Raw genomic sequence first — 12,580 nt, forward strand, 5'->3', positions numbered from 1 at the left:
GAACTTAAAATAATTTGTTTCCCAAATTTCTTAGGATCTCAAGAGTCTTTTGTATATTCAGAAGCAGAAGACTTTTTTTTTCACTCAAGTGGTAATATCTTAGCACTGTGCCAAATGATAGCAAATTAGTATAGTTTGTGAGATCAAAGAGGAAAGTATGATTACAGGCTCTAGACTGCTTCATTTTAAGTAGAGGAAGCTTTTTTTATTGTTATATGTGTGAAATATATAAAAATAACTTAAACCAAAAGCTAGGAATAAATTGAACTATTAATAAATACTCAGTGTCAGGAAGGTAACAGTAATTGTACCTTACAGCATACACAAGTGATATAAATTGCCTTATAGGTAACCACTCTCAAAATTATAGTGTCTCAGTTAATATGCTTCTTTACTGGTTTTAGGCTGCTGATTTGTGAATAAATTAATACACTGGTCTAATCTGTGGCATTTGTACAAACCTATCTTTCTTACAAACACTTTTATATCTGTGACCATTAGTTCAGAAACTTGACTAAAGACTTAAAAAACATGACCTGAACTCTTTGAATCTAGAAGTTTGGATGGAATTATAGTCCAACTCTTTCATTAGCAGATTCCCCTCAGTACTCACTTGTTTAAGTTTGTCCTTTTCTGCATTGTTTGAATTACAGTGTCTTGTGTTTGCTTTTCTTCAGATCAGCTGTATCTACTAACTTGTAGTCAGGTTGGCTCTCATATGTTAGAAAATAATAAATTCATTCCAATCCCCCCCCCTCTCTAATAAATGGACAAAAGCATCTAGAGAGCTTATGGGTTGACTGTCTCCTTGTCTGTCTTTATGTCCAAACTTATCTAATCCTGACATTCATTTTGTATTTAAGATTTATGCCGCCAAATCTTTTCTGGAAGTGACTTACACATGGCCATGTCCTCTTGAGCACCAGTGTTCACCAGGTCAGGAAATACATTAAGGAATATCTAGTAGGGCCCATTGGCATCTATCCTCTTATTCCCCTCAGTATTGCCTCTGGACAAGTGTACTATTTTTTTTTTTTTTTTTTGCTTCCAGGGTTATTGATGGGGCTCAGTGCCTGCACTACAAATCCACAGCTCCTGGAGACCATTTTTCCCATTTTGTTGCCCTTGTTGTTGTCCTTATTGTTGTCATTGCTGCTGCTGCTGCTGCTGTTGGATAGGACAGAGAGAAATCGAGAGAGGAGAGGAAGATGGGGGTCGGGGGAGAGAAAGACAGACACCTGCAGATCTGCTTCAGGGCATGTGAAGTGACCCCCTTGCAGATGGGGAGCCAGGGCTAGAACCCAGATCCTTACGGTGGTCCTTGCGCATCACTCCATGTGCGCTTAAACTGCTGCGCTACCACCTGGCCCCTTATTTTTTAAGTCAGTATTTCTCATCTCAGCAATTTGAATAGTCCTTGATTTCCATTGTGCCCTATGGATATTTCAGTTTTTAGAGCTCTGTGGGTATTTCAGTTTCATCAGTTTCAATTATTAGTATTATTTTTAAATCTCCTTGGGGGAAGTAGAAGAATGTAGTGGATAGGACAGGTCCTCCCAACTGCAGTCAGATGTTACTTTTTGGAATTTGACTTTAAAATTCTTTTTTTTTTTCCCCAGAAGGAGATCCTTGCTGAAAAATTTCAGATCTGATATTGTTCCCTAGTCACTTTGTCTCAGGAGGGCTTCCTTTGGTGTTTTTTTGTTTGTTTGTTTGTTTTTTGTTTTGCTTCCAGGGTTATTGCTGGGGCTGGGTGCCTGCACTATGAATCCACTGCTTCTGGTGGCCATCTTTTCCCCATTGTTGTTGCTATTGTTGTTGTGTAGGACAGAGAGAAATTGAGAGGAGGGGAAGACGGGGAGAGAAAGACTCCTGAAGACATGCTTCACTGCTTGTGAAGCTACCGCTCTGCCAGTGGGAACTGGAACCTGAATTCTTGTGTAGGTCCTCACCCATTGCACTTTGTGCACTTTACCTGGTGGTACCACCCAGCCCCAACTTTGGTCTTCTATGAATGTGTCCCCCATAACTGCTTGTATTCACATCACATTATTACACGGTGACATCTTATATATGTATCTTTGCAGACATACACGCACTCAAACTCTCACTCACTCACTCACTCACTTTTTCTCTGCTACTGGAATATAACTATACCCTGGGCAGAAGGATCAGTTTAATTCTCCAAATTATCTTTGAGCACCTGCCACTGTATTTGTACACAGTATCTAGATCATTTATATTTAGTGTAATAAGCAACATTGCTGGGTTTAAATCTATTTTGCTATTTGCTTCCAGTATTTTTCATCTGTCATGTTTTACTACCCCCTTTCCTTCCTTCTAGATTAATGGTATATTATTTTATTCTGTGATATTCATTATTATATTTTACTATTCTAACTTAGTCTACTATTGACTTAGGATTTTTACACTAATTGCTATAAGGTTACAGAATAGATTTCAACTTACCAGCCTTCTTTCAAATAATAGATAACATTTTAAAAAATATTTATTTATTTTCTTTCATTGCCCTTGTTTTATTTTTTTAAAATATTTATTTATTCCCTTTTGTTACCCTTGTTTTATTGTTGTAGTTATTATTGTTGTTGTTCTTGATGTCGTTGTTGTTGGATAGGACAGGGAGAAATGGAGAGAGGAGGGGAAGACGGGGAGAAAGACACCTGCAGACTTGCTTCACTGCCTGTGAAGGGATTCCCCCTGCAGGTAGGGAGCCGGAGGCTCGAACCAGGACCCTTATGCTGGTCCTTGCGCTTTGCACTACCTGTGCTTAACCCGCTGCACTACTGCCCGACTCCCTGTTGTTTTATTTTTGTAGTTATTATTATTGTCGTCGTTGGTGGATAGGACAGAGAGAAATGGAGAGAGGAAGGGAAGACAGGGGGAGAGAAAGATAGACACCTGCTGACCTGCTTCACTTCCTGTGAAGCACTCCCATGCAGGTGGGGAGCCGGGGGCTCAAACCGGGATCCTTAGGCCGGTCCTTGCGCTTTGCGCCACCTGCGCTTAACAGCCCAACTCCCAGTAGATAACATTTTATTTGTAGTATAAGATCCTGAAACCCTGTGCTTCTATTTCTATCCATATCCTTTGTGCTATTATAGCTAAATACATTATTTCTACATGTAGTACAAACCTGACATTACGTTGTTAACCACTTATGATTTAAGTAGTGAACTGGCTTTTAGAGGAAATTTAAAATGGAGTGTAAAAGACTTTCTCTTTACCAGCAAATGTACCCATAATTGTGTCAATTGAAAGTTTTATCTAATTTTATTTTATTTTTAGCTTTTTAGTGCTTTTTGATAATGCGTGCCTGTTGACAACGTATTTGCAATTATTGACAAAGCTTTGCAAGTTTTTGTCTGCCTTGGAAATATTTTTGCTTACATCTTTGCAAGATATTTTTCAATGGATATATAATTTTTATGCTGTAAGCTCTTTAACATCACCCTAACTTCTGTCTTGTAGTCTCAGATGAAAATCTGATTTCTTTATTTATTGCTTCATATGTAAAGTATTTACTGGTTTTAAGATTTTTCTATATCATCTTCAAATAATTTGATTATGGTGTTCGTAGGCATGTATTCTTGCTTGAGATTTGATTTATATAATTCCTATGTTTATAATTTTGTCAATTTTTGAAAAAAATCTCTTCAGTTAGCATTTTTTTCACTCCTGGTATTCTAGTTATACAAATTTTATTTTATTATTATTATTATGTTTCTAGTTATATAAATTTTAGATCATTGATGTCTCAAGAGGTCACTGAGGCTTTTTTTTTTGAAGTGTATTTTTTATTGTTTCATCATTTGTGTTCCATTTTGTAAGGTTACTGTTTTTATTTCTCTAAGTTTATTAACTTTTTTTCTTTTGCAGAATTGAATCTTTAAATCCTTAAGCCTATTTCCAATATCTTTTAGAAGACCCATATGCTGGTTCCACCATCTGTCATTTCTATCTCTGTTCTAGTTACTAATTTTATAGGTCATATTCTTCTACTTCACACATCTAATAATTTTTTAAAAAAGATTTTTATTTATTTATGAGAAAGATAGGAGGAGAGAGAAAGAACCAGACATCACTCTGGCACATGCGCTGCCCGGGATCGAACTCCAGACTTCATGCTTGAGAGTCCAAGGCCCAGTCACTGCGCCACCTCCCGGACCACTACATCTAATAATTTTTAATTGGATGCTAGACATTGTAAACCTGACATTGTGGAGTGCTGAGCTCTGTTATTTTCTTTTTTGAGTGTTATTTGCAAGGTAGCTGCCTGCAAAGAACATAGTCCTTTGAGACTTGTGTTTCATCATTTGAAGCGAGGTTGAAGAGGATTGAAATTGGTCTATGGCCTTGCTACTCAGGTGACCCTTCTGGAATATCTACAGGATGTCTTTGAGTATTCAACTATAGTAATTTTCTCAAGTTTCCCTTGTTTTTGGTGGCTTTGACAGTGTTGAATAATATTGGATAGACTGTTTAGTTTGGATTTATCTGGTATTTTATTTGTGGCTGTACTGGAATATATATATATATATGTATGTATATTTTAATTTTTAAAAAAATATTTATTGGATGAGTGTTGTTAAAATTCGGAGGCTCCTGCTGGCCGGGCTAGCTTCACGGGTGGGTAACAGAGACTCGGAGACATCGGCTGGGCAGGGAAGCTGTATTTCTTTATTCAGGAACAATGACTCATAAACTAAACCAAACTAATCACCAAACAGAACTCTGCTGTCTCTTTCTCGCGGCGGCGCAAGCACTCTCTCCAACTCCGGAACTCTCCAACTCTGGAACTCTGGAACTCAGGAACCCTCTCTTACTCTCAAACTCTGTAACTCTGGCACTCAGGAACCCTTGAACTCTGGCGGGGTTCCTAGGGGCGGGCCCACGAAAACTAACTGGACTGATCCAATTCTCTTGGCGGGGGAGATCTAGAACAACCTAATGTAAAGCATACAACAATTCCCCCTTTTCTTTTTAACTAAATGACTATAGTATCAAGGGTGTGGGGTGAACAAAAACATATATCATACAGGCATTTTTAAAAAAGAAACTGGCACAAACATGGAGAAACATGTAAGCAAGTAACAAGAACCAGTGTGCAAAACTTTATCAGCTTAAAAAAAACATTTCTTGCCTCTGGGGGGCGTACTTTCTCGACGGACATTTGCATGGGGGTGGGGAACGGCCTAGAGTCCCAAAGGCAGCTGGCTGCAATTTACTTACTATGAAACAAAACTTGTTATTAGCATATTTCTAATAGAGAAGGAATTTGAGACTTTTCCATAGCAACAACGTCTTTTTAACCTTTTGTTACACCCATTCAAGATGGAGTCAGGAAAGGAAACCTCAGGCATGAGAATAATTAGCATAGCCATTGTGCGATCTACCATTTCTAATAGAGAAGGTAATGGAGAGTTTTACACATCAACAAGTCTATTTAACCTTTTGTTTAGACCAACCTAGTTAAAATATATTGCTTGTTAACTAATATTTACCTCAGACTTTAAATGTAAGTTAATTTTATCTTTATGAAAATTACGTTGAAAACTTTTTTCATTTAACTTTGACTAGTAAGAATTTAGCCTTAAAGTTACTGTTTACCAAACTTTAAACATACACATAAACATGGTCATTAATACACAAGGAGAGAAACCTTTGTTACGAAGACATGTCATTTTAAACACGAATTTAAATCTATACTGTCTTAGTTGTTTGGTGGGGGGGTTCACCATCCGGAGGTGGCTTCCCGCGCAGCTTCACTTTTAGGAATTGCAGGTTGCGATCTCTGCACAAATCTCTGTGTACTCCAGCTTGTCTGCCTTCATACCGGACCGGCGGCTGGAGATCTCGTGTGCCCAGTTTCGGAAGGGAGCCCGGGGGGGGGCGGGGGTCCGGGAGGCCCAGGATGGTTCCAGAATTTATAGCAAGAGGGCAGGCAGGCCAGCATTGTAGAAGGCGTGGGCCTAGGTGCCCAGGGGTGGCAGCCATGATAGGCCGCCGCGGCCCTGCCCCATGGCCCTGCCATGTCTGCTGCCCTGCTCGCAGTGGCCGAGCAGCGTGGAGGGATCACGCGTCCAGTGGCCTGCTCCACGGGTGGAGAGCCGGCTCCTGTGGGCTGGCCTGCGTGCTGGCATCGGGCTCCTACGTGCTGGAATCGGGCTCCAGCGTGTTGGCATCGGGCTCTAGCGTGTTGGCATCGGGCTCTTGCGTGCTGGCATCGGGCTCCTGTGTGCTGGCGTCAGCCTCTTGCGGGCTGCGGGGCTGCGGGGCTGCGGGCGCGGTGCGCGGGGTTGTCTGGGTGCAGCCGGCTGGCTGGCTGTTTGACCAGGTGGAAACAGCAGCTCCGCGCCTTGCCTCCCGCCCGCTGGCTATTCCCGCTGGCTGTTCTGAGTTCGCCCGAGCGAGTGGAAACCACAGAGTGGTCCAGAGATAAATGTTCCAGAAACAGCAAAACAGTCTCATGAAGAAAGAGCAGAGGCCTTTGGAGATCTCTTCACAAGCAGAAGAGAAGGCCATAGTACATAGGTAGCCAAATTGTCTTTACTTATCTGAGAGATGCGCAGGTCAGGTCCACGTGGGCGCCATTTGTTGTAAAAATTCGGAAGGTTCTTGCTGGGCTGGCTAGCTTCACTGGCGGGTAACAGAGACGCGGAGACAACGGCTTGCTGACTAAGTGACTGCTCAAAAACTGATTTATAAAGGCTCTGAAATGAGGCACTGAGATCTTCAAAATTATATTCTGAGAAAAGTAGTTGCTTGTCTCGTTCTGGAAGGTTGTACTGTGGCTGTTGTTGAGAAGCTAATGACTGCAACACTGGTTCTGGATGACTTGTCACCGGGGTGTAACTATGCACACTTCCAACACTATTCAAATTAACAGATGCCAAACTCTGGTCTGAAAGACTGTTGTTAAGGCTACTGCGTGGACTACCACTACCATCCTGATCAGTGTTGTATAATGTTACTTTGTTAGTCACAGTGTTGATTGCCAGAGTTGGAGAGGCACTTCCAGAAATAATACACTCCATTCCCAAAGAATCTGAATCTATGCTATATGGAGTTGAGGCCCGTTCTACAGATCTTGCTCTCTTCTTTGGCCGAGTAGGCAGCACATTTTCTTTCGGATTGGTGTCTATTGCCCAATAGGACCCCTTTCCAGGGTCATCCTTGGATCGAGGCACTTTAAGGAAACACTTGTTCAGTGACAAATGATGTCTTATGGAATTCTTCCAACCACTGCCAGCCTCTCTATAATATGGAAAGTTGTCACAAATCCACTGGTAAATCTCACTTAGAGTCATTTTCTTTTTGGGTGAGCTATTAATTGCAGATGTAATGAGGCTGGCATAACTGTATGGTGGCTTCCCATCTTTGTGCTGTTGGACTTCTTCCTGGTCCAGGGTCGTATTTGGGTCAAGAAGTGCATTCTTCTTGGAAATTCCTGCTCCATGTACATTTTGTGTAGTATCAGATTTTTGGATGGCTGCTCTCATAGTGAGTTGTGGTAACCAGTCCATAGATGTTAGGCTGCTATCCAGTTCAGATGTCATCCTTAATGCGGTTACAGATGGACAATTCTGTCCATACAAACCCATCTGGCCACAAAGAGAATCTCAGGCTGCACAGGCCGGGACGGCCAGGCCGAGCCCCCAGCCGCTGCGTGCGTCTCCGCCCCCCGGGAAAGGTCCCAACGGCGCCAGGTGAGAGCTGCCAAGGCCCCGAGCAGCGCCTAGAGCATACAACAGATGAGGACAGCCAGAAATCAAGAGGGAAGGGGGTGATAGAGAGGGACAGAGACAGAGAGACACTGCAGCACTGCTTCACCACTTGCAAAGCTTTCCCCGTGCAGGTGGGGACCTGGGGCTCCAACCTGCATCCTTGTGCATTGTAATACATGCGCTCAACCAGGTGTGCCACCACCAGGCCCGTTGGAATAAATATTTTTTATTTATATATTTTTGAGAGAGAACACACAGTTAAAATGCCATTTTCACCATATCACATATATCACATCACATCAATCACATCACATCATATCATATCATATCATGAATACACAAAATATTTTTGATTTAGCACTAATTGTGGCTTTCATCTCCAGACTTAGGAAAGGTTTGTAAGTTTCTTTACTATCAAATCCATCCCACTTCACCCACCCCATCAATTTCATAAGGAGACCACTCTATGTAACCCACTTTTAGAAACTGGGGAGCAGTGATTCTCTTGGAGAGTTAAAAAAAAATCTACAGAAGTAGTTTGGAATTTGTAATGTCTGGGGTTTCCAAGATCATCAGGCTTAATGTTCTGCTAGAAGAACTTAGGCCTCAGGTCACATCTGTAATTGTACTGATAATTATGATTTACTACAGATTAAAGGACACTTGACAACATCAAAATGAAAAGACTTATGAGTGAAATCCAGGGGAAATTGTACAACCTCTCTGACATCAGTGAGCTGTAGTACTACAACTGAAATGCTACCAGTGTTGTTCATTGGGGACTCAGTGCCCAGGATAAAGAAAAAAAATTATTTTTTACTTTTTTTTAGATATAAGCAAGAGGGGGGGAGAGAAAGGAATAGAGAGAGGAAGAGAAAGGAAGAGAGGGAGACAGGGAGAGAGAGGGAGGGAAGGAGGGGGAGAGAGAGAAGCCATAGCAGGAAAACTTCATTGTGGTAGAGGCTTTGGTTATGTATATGACTGATAATGGAGGTCATCCTTACCTAAATTTGATATTCCGTGAAGGAGAGTAGATGTTCAATTTGAACTAAATTGTATAAACAGTTTATCCATAGAGAACCACATTTTATCTTAAGCCTTAGATGTTGACAGAGATAAATTTGACAACAGAATTTTCTTTTTTTTAAAATATTTATTTATTTCCTTTTGTTGCCCTTGTTTTATTGTTGTAGTTATTATTGTTGTGGTTATTGATGTTGTCATTGTTGGATAGGACAGAGAGAAATGGAGAGAGGAAGGGAAGACAGGGGAAGAGAAAGATAGACACCTGCAGACCTGCTTCAATGCCTGTGAAGTGACCCCCCCCCCACAGGTGAGGATCCGGGGGCTCGAACTTGGATCCTTACATTGGTCCTTGTGCTTTGCGCCATGTCCACTTAACCCACTGCGCTACTGCCCAACTCCCGACAACAGAATTTTCTAAGGATGCCAGTCAGGCCTGCCAGGATAACCCTTTACTGTACAACATGAGATCTGTGGATCTCTCTTATTTCATTAATTCTTTAATTAATTAATTCATTCATTCATTCACAAATTCAATCACACATCTCACTTCAAGTTATTGATTTTATACTTTGGGTTACATTCAAAACTATGTTGTTTATTTTTGCTGAAGTATGTGTTAATAATTGAATCCTTTTATTTTCTTATGGGAAACATTAAATTCCAGTGAACTGTAATGTTAAGGAGATAGCTTAATATTAGAGCATTGGTCTTGCATTATAACCTGAGACTTGAGAGGCACCACCCTATTACAGACTTGAACCGTTTTCTGATCTTTCTTTTAATCTGTACTTAGGAAAAACATAATTAAAAAAGTTCCAGTGAATTATATGTTTTCAATTATATCTCAGGGATCATTTTGTATTTCTTATATCTAAACAATATTTTTACAGGATTTCATGAGAATTTTTCCTGGCATATATTTTTCTGGGGGTATTGGAATATATCTTTAGCTACTTTCTGCTAAAATTGTAAAGCAAGTAACTAATCCGTGAAACTTTAAAATGCCAATGAAAAGGGCAGAGAACTAAGAGAAAATTGATAAAAGAAGGAGTGAAACCTCCATGAGGACAAGAGAACTATTAGTGGTCATCTTTTCTTTAAATATTTATGTATTAGATAGAGATAGAGAAATTGAGAGGGAAGAGGGAGCTAGAGAGGGAGAAAGAAGCTGCAGCACTGCAGTTTTCTCCCAGCAGGTGGGGACTAGGGCCTTGAACATGGGCCCTTGAGCATTGTAACACATTTTCTCAACCAGGTGTCCCAGTGCCTGGCCGCTTGTGGTCACCTTTTTTTTACTGCAAGACTTTATCTGATCCATGTCAAGAGGAACTCAGAAGAAGCTAGCAATACTGAAATTGTGACATTTCTTTAAAGTATTCTAGATCTCATTTTTTTTCAAAATCATTCTTTGATACTTTATAATCTAAACAGGAAGACTATACTGAAGGAAATTATCCAAAATAGATTATGCTTTGCCTGGTGTATACCACCAAGAAAGGATTTGTTGTTTTTTATGGTGAAGTCAAGTATATATATGATATGAAGTATATATATATATATATATATATATATATATATATATATATGATACAACTTGCATTCTGAATTTATAGAAAGGATGAAGTAGAAGACGATGTTTTGAGTGGCCTCTTGTCAGACTTACAGAAAACTGTGTGTTTTTGTCAGTAATTAATGGGCTGAGGCTAGAGAATTCTTATGAGAAATGAAGAATATTATTTATGTGATTTGAAAATAGGTTTAGTTGGGCATGGGTAGATAGCATAATGGTTATGCAAACAGACTCCCATGCCTGCGGCTCCAAAGTCTCAGGTTCAATCCCCTGTACCACCATAAGCCAGAGCTGAGCAGTGCTCTGGTAAAAAAGGAAAAAAAAAAAAATGAAAATGAAAATAGGATTAGTAGCTGAGGGACTTTGAATACATTCAGGATATATTAGAATTCTATGTTGGATTTCAAAGTATTGTTGGGTGCATATGTACTTCTATTTAAATCTTTAATGAGTTGGGTGGTTTAAGTTTTAGAAGGGTAAGGAAATACTTATTCCGTTAGCCTTTGTTAAAATTGTGATTAAGAGTTGAAATGGTGGTCTGATTTATTCTTGACATTTTTTTTTATTCTTGACATTTTAAGATAAATCTCAGCATCCTTTTCCTACCTATATGTTTGATCTATTCACATGAGTCTGTTGAATTATCCTTCATATGTGAAAGTGACATTTTCCCTGCTCTCTGTCAACAAGGAAGTTTTGTTGTAAAATGGAACTTCCAAAATAAACTCAGAGAAAACTTTTTTGCATCTACGTTCCAAATAAACTGTCAATTTGCTGCTAAGCATGATAGATCACCCAAGAGGGCATTGGCTTTGCCAGGTGCACCAGCTAGGTTTGAGCCTGACTCCCACCACACTGGGCTAGAATCTGGTGCTGTGGTATCTTTCTCTCAGTCTCTGTCTCTTACCTCAAAAATTTGGCTTGCACTGATAAAGCTTCATTGATAACAAAACAAAAAACATCAATTTGCTTTGCCAGTATGTACATAGTAACAGGTGGATTAGGTAATAATAAAAAATTTCAATTCTGATTTATTCTCTAAGAACCATATAGATAACACCGAATAAGAAAATCCTTTTTATAAGGTTGTAAGAAACCACTTCTTATTTACTACCCTCCCTACCGCATGTCTGACATAGTACATGACAATTAATTTTGCCTATTATAGTTTATAAAGATCCAGTAGACACAGACTTGGTTACTTTGGTGGAACATTACAACCAAATGGTATTAAATAGCTTTTAAGATTTGTGTGAGATGAATAGCCTTAGCTCAATAGGGATAGTTTAAAAAAAAAAAAAAGGTGTAATATTCGACTGTCTGCCATGACTTCAGTTCTGAGTGTAGGCATTTAATAGCGCAGTTTATTTGGGGGTGGGGGCAACTTATTTCCTGACCCTGTTAACAGTTGTATGATTAAAAGAGGATTGTGTTGTCAAATCAGTTGGGGGATGATTTAACTAAAAAGTAAAACTAGAGTGGATTATATAAAGTTCAGAGCCTGTATGTATAGTTTACTAGAATGGGATATAGTAGCTAGTGCTTCTTTTTTAAAAAATTTTATTTATTTATTTTCCCTTTTTGTTGCCCTTGTTGTCTTATTGTTGTTGTAGTTATTATTGTTGTTATTGATGCCGTCGTTGTTACATAGGACAGAGAGAAATGGAGAGAGGAGGGGAACACAGAGGGGGAGAGAAAGATAGATACGTGCAGACCTGCTTCACCGCCTGTGGAGCGACTCCCCTGCAGGTGGGGAGTCAGGGGCTTGAACCGGGATCCTTAGGCCGGTCCTTGTGCTTTGCGCCACATGCACTTAACCCGCTGCGCTACTGCCTGACTCTCAGCTAGTGCTTCTAGACTACGAGTTGCCCTTTTTTCATTCAGTACCCTGTGGCATTTCTGTTCCAATAAGCCCGGGAAGCCCCTCTTAGCTGATCATGGAGTGTCACTGATGAAGCTGTGCCCAGAAAGCAAGCAGTGTTTTAGGATGTGCCTTTGCTGAGCTTAGGCTTTGGGCCTGTTCAGGAGTAGGAATGACCCAGACCTGCCAGCTATCTTGGACTCTACTTGAAAGGACCTTTAAATAGAGCACCTAACAACACAATCACTGCTAAGTAGATCTTAATGCATGTGATTATCTTTTCCCTCTAAATTTATGAAAATTGTTTGTGGAAGGATGCTGTTTCTGTGTTTAATGTGGTGCCTAGCCATTTGGCTATGAATAGACTTAATTCCGTTT

The 12,580-nt window shown here is 40.1% G+C and overlaps 2 protein-coding genes across 10 annotated transcripts in view; one reads left to right on the forward strand and one right to left on the reverse strand.

Moving 5' to 3' along the window:
• LOC103128804 (forkhead box protein J3-like) overlaps positions 1-7,757 on the reverse strand; it is an 83,799-nt gene extending 76,042 nt beyond the window's left edge. The window contains exon 1 of the mRNA XM_060188462.1: positions 6,670-7,757. Coding sequence (XP_060044445.1) covers positions 6,670-7,622 — 953 coding nt within the window. The 5' untranslated portion in view covers positions 7,623-7,757. The remainder of the gene's footprint in view (positions 1-6,669) is intronic.
• The window catches only part of FRYL (FRY like transcription coactivator), a 276,795-nt gene that overhangs the window by 94,130 nt on the left and 170,085 nt on the right, over positions 1-12,580 (forward strand). The gene's annotated exons all lie outside the window — the stretch shown is intronic.

The sequence above is a fragment of the Erinaceus europaeus genome, chromosome 3 (genome assembly GCF_950295315.1).
Source record: "Erinaceus europaeus chromosome 3, mEriEur2.1, whole genome shotgun sequence".
Taxonomy (NCBI): domain Eukaryota; kingdom Metazoa; phylum Chordata; class Mammalia; order Eulipotyphla; family Erinaceidae; genus Erinaceus; species Erinaceus europaeus.